This window comes from Medicago sativa, chromosome 2, assembly GCF_051527215.1.
Source record: "Medicago sativa cultivar Bolivia chromosome 2, Bolivia_mono, whole genome shotgun sequence".
Classification (NCBI taxonomy): Eukaryota; Viridiplantae; Streptophyta; class Magnoliopsida; order Fabales; family Fabaceae; genus Medicago; species Medicago sativa.
The window spans coordinates 20189464-20204890 of NC_140750.1; the positions used below are offsets into that span (position 1 = coordinate 20189464).

At 31.6% G+C, this 15427-nt stretch overlaps 1 protein-coding gene across 1 annotated transcript; it reads left to right on the forward strand.

Moving 5' to 3' along the window:
* The first annotated feature begins 10092 nt into the window (after positions 1-10092).
* LOC146945354 (pathogenesis-related protein STH-2-like) lies at positions 10093-12052 on the forward strand. The gene is made up of 2 exons (XM_085747893.1): positions 10093-10378; positions 11578-12052. Exons 1-2 carry the CDS (start codon positions 10195-10197, stop codon positions 11874-11876), a joined length of 483 nt encoding a protein of 160 aa, XP_085604019.1. The 5' UTR covers positions 10093-10194; the 3' UTR covers positions 11877-12052.
* The last annotated feature ends 3375 nt before the right edge of the window (positions 12053-15427 follow it).

Genomic DNA, 15427 nt, shown 5'->3' on the forward strand with positions numbered 1-15427 from the left:
CCTCTGGCGGCGGCGGTTTCGCAATTGTGGATCTGAAATCGTGTTTCCCTTTCGCCTTGTGTTTTCAGCTCTCTCATGTTTCCATGGAGTTTCAACATGTATGTATCATATAATGTATCAGAACAATCAAAAATATAAAACAAAACTAATTTACTTTTAATTGTTTTCTTAATTAGATGGAATATTATTTAATTTTGTTTAGCTATGATTGTGGGAGAAGAAAATGAAAAGGGAAAGAGTTTATGAGAATTGATGCAATAAAGTGAGGTACATATGTGACTTTTTAATCGCAACCATTTATTTTTGATTTAATGGTTGATGATCATTCTCATATAAGATAGGCATTCTCATAATATACATCCTCTATATATATAACATTATCTGTTTTTAAACCAAAAATAGACCATAAACTAACTGAATTTATAATGGTCAATAAGAAGAATCTACGAAAGAGACCAAAAGTAGAGGGATTCAATATCACATTATAGTTATTTGAATTGAATTAAACTTGTTGGAACTGGAAGGGATTTTAAATGCGCACTCTACATTATATTATCAAAAAGACCGTCATCGTGAACTTAGCCCAGTTCGTAAGGATGATGCATAATATACACAAGATCCAGGGTTCAAACCCCGACCACCACAAAAAAAAAAAATCAAAAAGACCAAAAATATGTTAAAATCGTCAAGAATGAACAATCAAATCACTTTTCACAATAGGCCAAAAACATGAATAACAAATAATGAGATGCAAAAAACATGAATGACGAATAATGAGATTACACAATATAATTACTTTATTATAAATCAACATACAATTGAAAATTGAATATCAAAAAATTTCTTCAAATGTTGACGCACACTATTCAATCTATGAACAATGATGAAGACCCTTTTTTGTTAGGTTAGAGAACAGGTAAGAAACGGACGTAAAAAGAGTGGGAAACCACGTTCTTCTTCGTTAAGACGAAAGACGAGAATTCTGCTTTCTATTAGAAGTTGCACCGTTGCGGCATCTCAACCCTACCATATTCGGTGGAGTTTCAAGTTCCCTCACACGTCACTGAACACCAATGACATGTTTGCACGAATTTCATCCCAAGATCCTAGTCTTGAAACACCAAAATGATGGAAGAGGGTACTCTCTGACTACTCAATTACTTCACCTTCTTCAGATGTCAAAGTTGCAGTGACAAGTTCTCCACCTGGTCGTATCCCATACAACTTTCGCGTACTATTATCGTCAAATTATACTATAGACATGGTTAGTGTTCTTGAAGGAAGAAAATATCAAAGTTTAAAACTCAACTCTTTTTGTGAAATTATAAAGGATATAATTCTATGCATAAAAAGGATATATAGCTAGCAAGTTGGTTAATAATTTAACGAGACTTAAAAGAAATACAACAGTTTAATTATTACGGATTTCTTAATATTTTAATTATTAAAGAATAAATAATTAACTTTTTCCACAGATGCGTAAAATAATTTTTAATAAAAATATATATATGAGAGTACAAATAAATAATTAATTTTGTTGATATTCCTCGTGTAATTTCAAAATTGTAAATTATGTAATTTCTAATTATTCATAAAATAATGGAACACTACTAAATCTTATGCAATTATTTATAAAAATTAATTCAGTTATTAGAAATATTTTTTTATGAATTAAGAGTGTGGTTAAACATCACGATGAAACTTAGACGTTCCAACTTTGTTGATACTTCCAGAAAAATCTCTATCATCTGTTACCCACTCATAAATATATCAAATGAAAAAAAAAATTGCATGAGAGGGTGGAGGATGGGAGGGGGGCGCAACCAAAATGTGCACAAAAGAAAAGAAAAAGGAAAGAAATCAAAGAACTCAAAGGGAAGATGTTGTTGATCAACCACCCTTGAGTTCACCACTAGAGCGAGTGTTATAGGCAAGCATAAATGTAATAAGGGCTGAAAGTTAGAATCTATTTGTATTTCTAACATATATATTATTTATTCTCACATTACAAACATGACTCAAAAAAGACTTATTGAATACATGAATGAAAAAAATATTTATTTTTTGAAAGATATATCGGTGGATCATGTATGTAGTTGGTATTGTTGTTTGTGATTTAAATACATAACTATGAAAGTCATATTTAATATACAAAGAATGTGACACATTGTATTCTATGTAAGATATATTGATGGTTCATGCATGTAGTTTGTGATTGAGATACATTACTCGAATGCCATGTTTAATTCATGAGCATGAGAGAAAATCAATTGTGTGTGATTTATTTAAATAGCATTTGTTAGGGTCGACACAACACATTCAAGCCTAAATCAAATTTTAAGATAAGACCCTTTTAAATTTCATAATAAACAGTGGCGGATCTTCACTTATTTTCTTGGGGGTGTCAAATGCTTTTGTATACTCCACTTTTAATGAACGTTTATATATTACAATATTTCAAGTAATATCATACAATCATAAGTGATTTGGTGGTTTGAATTGCTTTAAATAAGCATTGTGTTGTGTTGCAGGTTCGATTCTCCTTGGAAACGTTTTTTTTGATAAAATATTAAAAATGCACAAGAAAATATCAAAAATATACTGGCTAACATATGAGGCTGGCTAACTAAAGGGTCGAATATTAAAAATGCACAAGAAAATATCAAAAATATACTGGCTAACATCAAAAATATACTGGCTAACATATGAGGCTGGCTAACTAAAGGGTCGAACACACGACCTTTAGCCTTGTAAAAGCACCCCCTATCCGCTAGAACAACTAGAAATTCCTTGCTATATTATGGATAATACTATATATATAGTAAACTTGGGGGGTGCCACGGCACCTGGGGGTCTCAATAGAGATCCACCCCTGATAATAGTACTTCAATAAAATTAACTTATTTTAATTTTAACTATATTTTCTCATACATTTTAGTTGCAAAATCATATATTAAACTAATATGATCAACTTCATTTGGTATTTATTTTTCTATTGATGATATAAAATTTATCGAAATATATACCTTTAAGTTTTTTTTGTATAATTTAAAATATTATAACATGTTATAGTTGGAATTAGATTCATATGTATTTAAAATTAATATTATAACATGTTTTGGTTGCTCCCCCCTCGCATCCCCCACTCTCTCGTACAATTTTTTTTCTTCTTTTAATAATATATTTATGAGTGGGTAACAAATGATAGAGATTTTTTGGAAGTGTCAACAAAGTTGGAACGTCTAAGTTTCATCGTAATGTTTAACCACACTCTTAATTCATAAAAAAATATTTCTACTAACTAAATTAATTTTTATAAATAATTGCATAAGATTTAGTAGTGTTCCATTATTTTATGAAAATTTATAAATTATATTATTTACAACTTTGAAATTACACGAGGAATATCAACAAAGTTAATTATTTATTTGTACTCTCATTTATGTTCATTTATTTAAAAGAATAAATAATTAACTTTTTCCACAAATACGTAAAAAATTCCAGCAATGACCTGTTCATTTAATTATTACGGATTCCTTAATAATTTCTTAGGACCAACGCGATCATGTTAGCAATGAAAGAAATACAACGGTTCAAAAGTGCAAAGTAATTAAAGACGTCTACCGAACAACTCCATCAGATTGCTAGACAACACTAGATCACAAGTTTTGATCAAACGAGGCATTGTACCTTGGTTCCCTCGTGAATCTAACACATGCCTCCCCTCCTCATCTACCACCTCGGTAGGCAGGAAGGAGCTGATGAACTAACGCAGTTTGTTATAACCTGCTTTCTCGGAAAATTCACCTCCCAATGGAACTATATGGAATTTCCGCCACCCCATACGACACAAACGACGATATCGCCTCCAAAGGCTCGTTTCCCACCCAGGAAACGTCGTACATTACAACCTCGTTCCTATTTGGATTACCTACCATGTCAAACCTGAAAGAGAAAGAAAGGGGAATGAATTTGATGATTAAATCCACCCTTCCTTCACCCATTAGTTTAATCATGGCAACGAACGGCTCTAAATCCTCGCAAAAAGATGACGACTCGGGAGGGAAACTAAAAGCACAGAGGAAACCACCAATAACGGCGGTGCAACACCCTTCTTGATGACAATGAGTCATAACCCGAATCGGATATAAATCATCGCGGTGGTTTCCCAAAAAACAGCAAAACAGGGACTCTATGTCCTAAAACTACCTACATACGGTAGAAACCACCACCATAAAGGCGGAAACCACTATAACCGGGACAAACCTAATTAAGAATGCAGTTTTACGGTTTTTCGACAGGGCAACAAAACCCATACCCGTGGTTACCCTCCCAAACCAAATCCAATTTGACGGGTTTTCCCTGTTTTGACTGGGTTTGGGTATGGGTTAGGGTTTTCCCTGGTTTCAAAACACGGGTATGGGACGGGTAACGGGTATATAGGTACCCACCCCAAACCCATATCCAAACCCGACCAGAATGCAGAAAATTACTTTATGTTGATATGCCATGTTATTTTGTTTGATAATTGCCGTGTTATAAGAACTACCATTGATATTTAAAGGAGCAACTAAATAAATCGGTCAAACAAATGTTAAAGTGAGTATATTACTGGATAATGCATTACCACATTTCTTTAGGGGTTGCAAAAAAAACTTCTATTTTTTATTAAAAAAATTATTCAATGCGGGGACGGGGATAGGGCGGGGATACCCGAACCCATCAGGGATGGGGTTGGGGTGCAATGTCTTATCCATGTTGGGTATGGGTAGGGTAACGAGTAAGTATATGAGTATCGGGTATGAGGATGGGGAATGTAAAACTCGTCCCCACCCTGCCCCATTGCCATGCCTAACGGTTTTCCAACAAAACAAAGACGATCAAAATGCAAAAATAAATGAGAAATGCATAGGAAGGAAAACCTGTTTTGTGTTAAAAAGGAACTGATCCTGGAAATGAAAAGTTAAAGGACTAAAATGCACTTAAACTGATGAAGGATTTCTGGAATTTCTGAGTTGCAGAGATACGAAAATGGTGAAAAGTGTTTCCAAACAACATTTGAAACTATTTATATCCCCTTCGCAACTCTTCAGGAAACAGCAAGCCCGATCCAGTGCAGTCCTTCACATACAACCATTGATTAACTGAGCGAAACAATGGTCCAAATCGCACCTATTCACGTATCTAACGATTCTGATCAAACACCTCAAATTCTCAAATGTCAGGATTTAATCAACTGTGATGATCCAGTCTTGGGAACAGGAACCAAGACACACTCATGGAACTTGGTACTCAAGTACATTACTAGCCTTTACACGTGGCATCCAAGAACCAAAAGTCATGTCCCCTCAGTCTCACCCTCGAGACATGGACATTACTTGCTAAATGACAAACAACCAACTCTATGACGAGGGAATCTTTCTGATTTCTCAACATAACAGATGAACACATGTGCGACGAACTTATCTTATACGAACTAAGAGGCTCGCACCACGTTGTCCTTCGAGCATATTCATTATCCAAATAAGCACATCCTTGTGAACAACACTGTTAACCCTGATATCAACATAATCACTAATATGATAGGTTCTGAGGTACCTTTATGCTCTCTACCTAATCAACTCAACCGTGGTAGAACTTGTGAGGCATTCTCTTGCAAACTATACAGTTCCATCGCAGGCATGTCAAAGAGGCTTTACCACCAAACGAGCATTTCCCACGCACAATTCTGTTAACCTAAGCATAAGATAACAGCTTTATAAAAGACCTCCATAAGCAGTTCCCTTGTTCATTCAAAGTCATCACTCTTTACCAAGAGCAACGATTTGGGGGGTTACTGGTCTGGACCGACTAAAACCCTTAGGCACAATTTCTTAGGACCAATACAAATACATCTCAAATTCCACATTTGGCAATATTACTCGCAAAACACCCCTCCTCGCGAGGAGGTGCTCGGAGCAACAGAGACTAGTTCAAATGAACGATAACAGGCACCATCATGGCTCCCACAAATCTCTCCTTGGTGATCACACTTCCTACGAATTTGTAACCGCCAAGCACACATGTGCCTTACAACGTCTCTTCTAACACCCACCTCTATATAAAGGGGATACTTTGCAGACCCCAAGGTAGAATCTAACCTCTCTCTAAACCCTCATTCTGATCTCTTACTCACTTGAGCATGGGAGTGTCTGCAGGTAAACCCCCCCCCCCCCCCCCCCCCCCCCGGTTTCAGTGACCAACTGACACATTCCACCACCGTACAAAAACAACACTGACAATCACCTTCTGATCAGGTACGATCATTAAAGTTAATTAGTATCTTAGGATCCTTAAAGATATCACTCAATCTAATTTTTCGTACAGAGTATCAGTACCTAACAAAACTCTTGAATACGAAATAACTTTTCTATATATAAAATCAAACTATTTACGTTCCTTCAATTCAAGAGGAATACATCCAATTCACATGTAGTGACATTTGAATTAATTAAAGGGACTCACCCTTGCTTTCATCGCATAGTCTTTTTCAAATGAGTAATGTCATTAGAACAATCAAAAGGATAACTTTATCTCTTTCTCTCATACTTTTATTGCATCATCTCTCTCTCTCTCTCTCTCTCTCTCTCTCTCTCTCTCTCTTGTTCGAAAATAAGAAACAAAAATAAAGTTGTCGACTTTTGACCTTTAAATATCATTTCTCTTTTTTAATTCAAGTGTGTTATTATAACACATAAAACTAAACACAAATACGACACCGTATGTTTATACACCCTTTTCCTTTTTTTCTTTTCTTGCCTCTCTCGTCTTTCTCTCTCTCAACACCCTTTCATCTCCTCCCTCTGTCTTCACCTTTGTCAACCACCGTCCATCACACGGGCCATTAACCTCTTCTTTTCCCTATACTTCCTCTCGTCCTCTCTCTAGCTCTCTCCCCCTCATTTCCCTGTACAAATCTCTGCGAACATCACCATACCAAACCAACTCCGCCATTGTCGTTGTTTCCTCCTTCTGACCATCACATCTCACGAACGCATATCTTACTCTCTTCTTCCCCCAGATTCATCCATCGATCAAAAAATAACGCCGGTCGGATCTGTGTTTGTGTGTGTGTGTGTGTGAGAGTTGTAGTGGAGGTGCGGGAGGGGGGGGGGGAGAGAGAGAGAGAGAGAGAGAGAGAGAGAGAGAGAGAGAGATCATGTGAAGGATTGCAGCAAGAGGGAAGATAAGCATGAATTTACAAAGCTGGCCCCAATCAAATGTTGAAATGGCCAAATTACCCTTGTGTCGTATTTGTTGCAAATAACATTTTTTATGTTTCCTATTATGTTGTTGAATATGGGCCAAAACAGACAAAAACAAAGTCATAACACGTACCGTTAGTCATCTCTCCCTCCCTTCCTCTCAATATAATACTACAAGTCATCTCTCATGTTATGTTAATGAATATACGAAAACATCATACTTCCATCAAGGGACACACATTTTGCTCGTTCAACTTAGTCCACTTTCCTAACACCATCACAATTTTAAAAGTTTTCTTTTATCAATTGTCGTTAATATACCGTTCACACTTTTCCTCTAAAGAGAAAAAAATAATAATAATACCGCTCACACTTCTGGTGACTTGTTTCTAGCCCATAATTGTGCAAATTTTAAGCAATCCGAAAATTTTCACTGTAAATCCTCAATGATGTCGATCATGTTGCATAAGATGTATCTCCCCTAATCAAGATTTTATTCTATTCAAAATTATTTTGAATGGTTTCATGTTTGTCTTAATGCAAACATGAGATTATTAAAGATAATATACAGACACATATATTATTGACTTTGATGGATGTTTCTTAAATTTTTTTTTTTTGTTTTGTTAATCCTTCAATTTACAGGGGAGTGAGTCCTGATAATATGGAGTTCAATCATGAGATAAATATAGTCTGATTGAGAATTGTACCTCCCAAAGATCGAAATAAGATTCTCCTAAAGAATTCGTTCTTTGATAAAGCTCATTATCGATTAAAAAGAAAATTTGGTTGTGAGATCAAATTAACTAAGGTTCTTTAAATTAAAGGAATAAGTTGCTATTTAAAAATTGTGAGTGATTGAATTGTCGGACTCTTATAATTTAGATGATCAAAATTAAATTGACGAGACTCTCTTTCTCTCTTTTCCTTATCAAACCTAATTGTCACTACTTTTCTTCTTCTTTGGTTTACCTAAAAGGGTGATTTAGGGTTAATTTTGACCCGAAATGACCCCTCCAAATTGCTTTTTCTTTTTATATTTTAGTTAAATAAGTTATTTTCACATATTTTCAGTCTTCTTTCGTATACTTTTGTGATTTCGTCGTTGTTTGTGTTGATTTTCCATTTTTGTGCGATATGTTTTTTATTTCCCATCTTAGTACGTTGTTTATTTGATTTAGGTTGAAAGAGTAGCTTTGATCGAGTGCAGATCCAATGGATGAATTTGACATTGTCAACATTGCTGATTCTAAGCCAGTTGTATTATGGAGATTTGAAAATAGTCATATTTGTAGACAAATATACATTGTCGTGTTATGCTATTAACATGGATGTTATGAGTTTGTTTACGGATTCATCCTTTCCGTTTTTAGCATATCTTTGAATTTGTTTTGTATCGATTACTCTATAAACTTAAATTAATGAATAAATATATATAGCTTATTTTTGTAAAAAAAAAAAGTTTAAATTAACGATTTGTCCTATTTGTTTAAATTCTAATAAGTTATACTCGACAACATTGAACCCATATAAACGTTTAGCAAAAATAAGGAGTGTAATTTCACAAAAAAATAATTAATGTATCAAATAATGATCGGTTGTTGGCATGTTTTTTATATTTTTGCATGAATTTAAAATTCTAGCTAGTTGAAATGATCAATTGCCTCCCAGTTTGAAATTCTAGCTAGTTGCAAAGATCGATTGCACCCAAACATAAAAAATAGCCAGTCAGCCATGTGTGATGGAAAATAAAATATTTGAAATTCAAAAAATCTACAGTACAACGAAAGACTTCGATATTTGTTTCCTCAAATAAAGAAAAAATAGTTCGATATTTATGACACGTGAACCTCGTGTTAAGATATTAATTTGGTGTATGTCTATGAAAATAATAATAAATACATATACTACTAGTAATTTGTATGAGGGTTTATATTTAAGGATAATTTTTTTTAAAGAATGCTTATAATTAGGGACGGATGAAGTATGTGGTTAAATTTTCTCTTTTTCTTTCTCCTTTTTCATTTAAATTAAGAGAGATGATCTATTTCAACCAAAGGGGATAACGTAGAGAGGATTGATCTCTAGGCGCCCTAAAGAAACACCTGAATGACAATTGATTACCGTTTGATGTCGAACGACAATGAAATGTCTTCAAGCATTTTTTAGATCAGTTTAACTGATATATATATATTCCCCTAACATTATAAATATTTTAATATAATCTCTAGAATTTTGATCAAATGTGTTCCTTTCCTTGGTTAGTGTATATGTGAGGATTAGAATGACATTACGTTGGTACTTTAGAAACGGATTTTGTCACTAAATGAATAATACCAATGATGCATTTGATAATAGATCCAAATATATATAGGGACAAATTTGATAATACTTTGCATTTCCAATGACCATTATGAATTATTGATATTGTGAGGGACTAAGTTGATGTAACCCAACAATTTTAAGGGTTATAATTTGAATATTTACCCTTAAATAAAGGGTTCGTAAGTGTGAATGATACCATGTCATGTTGTGTTTAAAACTTCATACTATACATATGGTAGGTAAAGCACTAATGTCGCAAATTAAAATGTTAGTAATACTAATATGGCTTGATTCTACTACCAATAGTATAAGTTTGATTAATACAATTATTTGGAAATATGAAATTAAAAACTCATCCATCAGCCACTAATATTGAACATCTTCAAATAATAAAATAGTTAACTACCAAAGAAATATACATTTTTCATATCCGCAAAAACTAAAATATTTTCAGTCTCCCTGCAAATGGGATGATTCCTACGAAACCTACATCATATAGCTATAGGATTATAAGGATATAGCTATAAAAGACCAAGGTGCTTTGCCACAACATTCAATATCAAAACATTCACAAACTTTATTAATTAATTTTCTGTAATTTCTGTAATATCTACATATATACACCATGGTAGTCTCAACCTTTACAAATGATTATTCTTCCCCTATAGCTCCATCACGCATGTTCAAGGCTTTAATCACTGACTCTAGTAATTTGCTTCCAAAACTCTTACCTCAGTTCATAAAAGATGTCAACTTAATCCAAGGAAATGGAGAAGCTGGAACGATTGAACAAGTTAATTTTGCTGAAGGTTAGCAAAAAATAGAAACCATTTTAAAGTTGGAAGCATTAAAATGTTTTTTATTTTTAAATTTAAAGAGAGATTTATTTTTTTCTTTATGTTTGTTGAATAACTTCTTACTTATATGTTTCATTTTAGAGAGAAAAAGTAGACTTATATTTTTATTGAAAAGGGAATTTTTTTCTCCATGTTGCGAGAAATGCTTACTTGGACGCAACCTCAAATAAAAAGTATTTAGGCACACATAAAAGATAAAATTTAAAAGAGAAATAATTTAATCACATCACCTAATATCATTTCTCTTTTAAATTTTATCAGTCATGTGTGTGTGCGCAAATAAATTTCATTTAGGGTTATGTCTATACAAGACTTGCTACTATGTTGCGGCGCCGTCTACGGTGGGAGACCTTGATAGGTCTCCTACCGGTGAGAGACCTCATTTTTTTTGTTTTTTTTTTTGCAAAATGAATGGAGCCATTGGATTAAATCCAATGGTTGAGTAAAAAAGGACAAAAATGATGTTTTTGTTATTTCATTCTTAAATTAGGGGTATTTTGGTAAAAACGATAATAAATTTAAAATATTAAAATAATTTACCAAAATTTTTCGAAAAAAATGAAATAATTTTTTAAAATTGAAATTTTCGTAAAAAAAATGAAATAATATATCCAGATTTTTCAAAAAAAATGAAATAATTTTTTTAAATTGAAATTTTCGTAAAAAAATGAAATAATATATCCAGATTTTTTGAAAAAAAATGAAATAATTTTTTAAAATTGAAATTTTCGTAAAAAAATGAAATAATATATCCAGATTTTTCGAAAAAAATGAAATAATTTTTTAAAATTGAAATTTTTGTAAAAAAATGAAATAATATATCCAGATTTTTCGAAAAAAATGAAATAATTTTTTAAAATTGAAATTTTCGTTAAAAAATGAAATAATATATCCAGATTTTTCGAAAAAAATGAAATAATATATTTTCAAAAAAAATCAGATTTTTTAATGATTTTCAAAATTATATATTCCATTTTTTTTCATTTTTCAAAAAATTATATAATTTTCCATTTTTTTCATATTTTGCAAGAAAAAAAAAAAAAAAGGAGGTCTCTCACCGGTAGGAGACCTATCAAGGTCTCCCACCGTAGCCTTTGCCCTATGTTGCCTGAATATCTATTCTTACATATATGTTCCGTTTATCATTGCAGCTAGTCCTTTCAAATATCTGAAAAACAGGATTGATATGATTGATAATGATAACTTGGTGTGCAACTACACTATGATTGAAGGAGATCCATTAGGTGACAAGCTTGAATCAATTTCTTATGAGGTTAAGTTTGAGGCCATTAATGATGGTGGTTGTCTTTGTAAAATGACAAGCAAATACAGTGCTATTGGGGATTTTGAAGTCAAAGAGGAAGAGATAAAGGAAGGAAGGGAAAACTCAATTGGAATATGCAAAGTTGTGGAAGCATACTTGCTGGAGAATCCACAAGTCTATGTTTAGTTATTCTTATTCATTTTTTTTTGGCAAATATATACAGTCATCTTTTTTAAAGATGAAATTCAAATTTATTCAATTTTTGAAATATTGGTGTGAAGACTCCACCCAAACATTGGGACACTTTGAATTTGTAAGTGTTGGAAATAAGTCCTTAGCCGTCAAAAGGGCATTCTTTGTGATTTGGTAAAATATTTCTACTTGTTTAAGTTATTTTTTTAAATATTTTTATCTGTACAATACTTTGCTAGAAACAAATGAAAGACTCTAATGTCACATATTAGAATATATTACACGTGCATAACAATAATATAATCATAATCATAGTATGTAATGTTTTGGTGAATTAGTCTTGCATAGTTGCATGAATTTAGGACATCATATATAATAACAATGAAAAATGGTGAGAATACTTATCTCTTGCAATCATCCTCTTAAACGTTGCTTTGATGCTCTTGATTAACGTCTCCTTTTAGTGATTATATAAATGATAAAATCTTTCGTCTCTTCTTTCTTAAGCCATGATGATTAGTTACTTAAGTTATTGTCATAAAACCATTATTCATATGTCAAAAGACATAGATTTATGCATAAAGAGACAGGACCTACTATTTCGCGTAGTGAGTAACAATGGTTCAATCAATTCTTTTGTGAATAGTTATAAGTTATCAAACGATACTATTGAAAATAAAATTGTCTATCACTCACCACGTGAGGTCCAACATTAATCCATTGATCACAAGATAATTAATATTTCAGGATCCTTCAAGATATCACTCGATCTATGTTTCATAATAGAAAATCCACACCTTTTTTTTAGGGAAGAAAATCCACACTTAGAAATAAAAATTTCTAACATTCTCCCACTCGAGTTATACTGATTTATAAAACAAAACAAAATAAAATTTTGAAAATAAAATTTTAATATCAAGATAAAACAAGGAGAGCTTTTAGGTTTCGAATAGTCTCATTCATATAACAGGAGCAAGACACATGTCAAATTAATTCATGCATATTAAACATAGGTTTGGAACGGGAAGGGATTAAATACCACTATACTATACATTATATTATATCACATTATGAATAACAAATAATGATAATACTTTATTAAGAATAAATCAACAATTTAATGTAACTGACACGTACATAATACACTAATTGCATGCAATGCATCCACAGTGGATAAAGATATAGTACGTGCCAAATAGAAAATCGAGAAATTAAAAAATACAAAAAAAAAAGAAAAAAAGATGATATAGTTGGAACTAATTGTCAAATCCGAGAAAAAAAGATGATATAGTTGGAACTAATTGTCAAATCCAATTTCGCGAATGCACTTAGTGCGTGTAAGGGATGATAGAGGCAATATTCACTTGATCTCTGTTCAAGGACTCTTCAAACATCCACAGCGACTCAAAAACTTTGCATTCTTGAGATCATTGCTAAAAAACTTTTTAAGTCTTATTTAAAATTGGTAACCAAATCACCCACGTCAATGCAAATAGAGGATGTAATATCCAAAAACCGTTTCAAATGATTGCGAACACTATTGAATATATGAACAATTAGGACAACTCTATTACGAGTTAAAGAACTCGAAAGAAAGAGACGTAAAAAGACTGGTAAAAAAGTTTTTTCTTGGTTAAGATGAAATACCAAAATCTGACTCCCAACTGTGAGTTGGATTGTTGCAACATCAGAATTTCCATGGCACCACTGGCATCCTAGTCCAACCGTGATCGCAGGGCATAAACCAGAGATCTATTGGCATAAACCTCATCCCAAGTACCACCAAACCTTGTCACACCTAACCGATGAAATAGCGTGTTCTCAAGCCATTATATAAACTCAAATAATTACGCTGAATGATGAAAATTTAAGATGAAAAAGTGGAGAAAAAAGTGTCTCCGAAACTTTGTTATTTTTATAGAATATATACACAAAAACTAATAGATAGGTAGATAAATACATAGATAGATTTAATCAATTTGAACAAACTTATAAGTATAAGTATACTTCCTTTAAAAAAAATATAAGTATACTAAAAGGTTGCCTTAGAAAAAAATTAGGCTAACTTTACAAAAAAAAAAAAAAAATATTGCACATATCAGACTAAGTTTATGGTATAATAATACATAGATATAATATAAATATTTAGATATGCACCAATTATTTTTAGGGCCCGTTTGTTACGGATTAAAATAAAAGTGATTTTCACATAAAATAATTTAGAGATTTTATGAAAAATCAGAATCTATTTTGCGTTTGTTTACCACGATAAAAATCACTTTTTTTAAACAAATAATTTAATTTGTTTGGATACACCTATATAAAAGGGATTTTTTGTTACAAAATTAGTTCAATATTTTAAATCATATTTTCTCTCTCCTCTAAAAAAATATATTTTTTGAGAAGATTCTTTTAAGTTTTTAATTTTTTTTTAGATTCTATTTTTTTTAATAGATGTAACAAATGGATGCAAAACTCCTAAAAGTGATTTTATTTTTTTAAAAAAAGTGATTTTTTCCTGAAAAAAGCTGTAACAAATGGACTCTTAATGTTATATATCAAAAAGTTAAAGGATAACCATTTTTTTTACTCGTGTGTTCACAAAAGTGTCTTTTATTTTATGCATTTGTGGAAAAATAAAAAAAATAAAAGAATAAATAAATGAGAGTAAAAATAAATAATTAACTTTGTTGATATTCCTCATGTAATTTCAAAGTTGTAAATTATGTAATTCATAATTTTTCATAAAATAATGGAACACTACTAAATCTTATGCAATTATTTATAAAAATTAATTTAGTTATTAAAAATATTTTTTTATGAAATAAGAGTATGGTTAAACATCACGATGAAACTTAGTCGATCCAACTTTGTTGGCACTTCCAAAAAATCTCTATCATCTGTTACCCACTCATAAATATATTTAAAAAATAAATAAATTGTATGAGAGGGTGGGGGTGGGAAAAGGAAAGAAATTAAAAAACCCAAAGGGAAGATGTTATTGATCAACCACCATGTTCACCGCTAGAGCGAGTGTTATAGGCAAACATAAATGAAATAAGGGTTGAAAGTTAGAATCTATTTGTATTTCTAACATATATATTATTTATCCTCACATTACAAACATGACTAAAAAAGACTAATTGAATACATGAAGAATATTTTTATTTTTTTTGAAAGATATATCAATGGATCATGTATTTAGTCTGTATTGTTGTTTGTGATTTAAATGCATGACTATGAAATTTATATTTAATACACAAAGAATGTGACATGTCATGTTTAATTCATGAACATAAGAGAAAATCAATTGTGTGTGATTTATTTAAATAGCATTTTTCAGGGTCGACACAACACGTATTAAGGCCTAAACCAAATTTTAAGATAAGACCCATTTAAATTTCATAATAGTACTTCAATAAAATTAACTTATTTTAATTCTAACTATTTTTTCTCATACATTTTAGATGCAAAATCATATATTAAACTAATACGATCAACTTCATTTGGTATTTATTTTTCTATTGATGGTAGAATTAACCAAT

Excerpts from the sequence above, each read along its gene's own strand:
- LOC146945354 (XM_085747893.1), top strand. The coding sequence starts at position 10,195 with ATGGTAGTCTCAACCTTTACAAATGATTATTCTTCCCCTATAGCTCCA. Across the intron at positions 10,379-11,577 it reads ACAAGTTAATTTTGCTGAAG|CTAGTCCTTTCAAATATCTG; the intron begins GTTAGCAAAAAA and ends TTATCATTGCAG.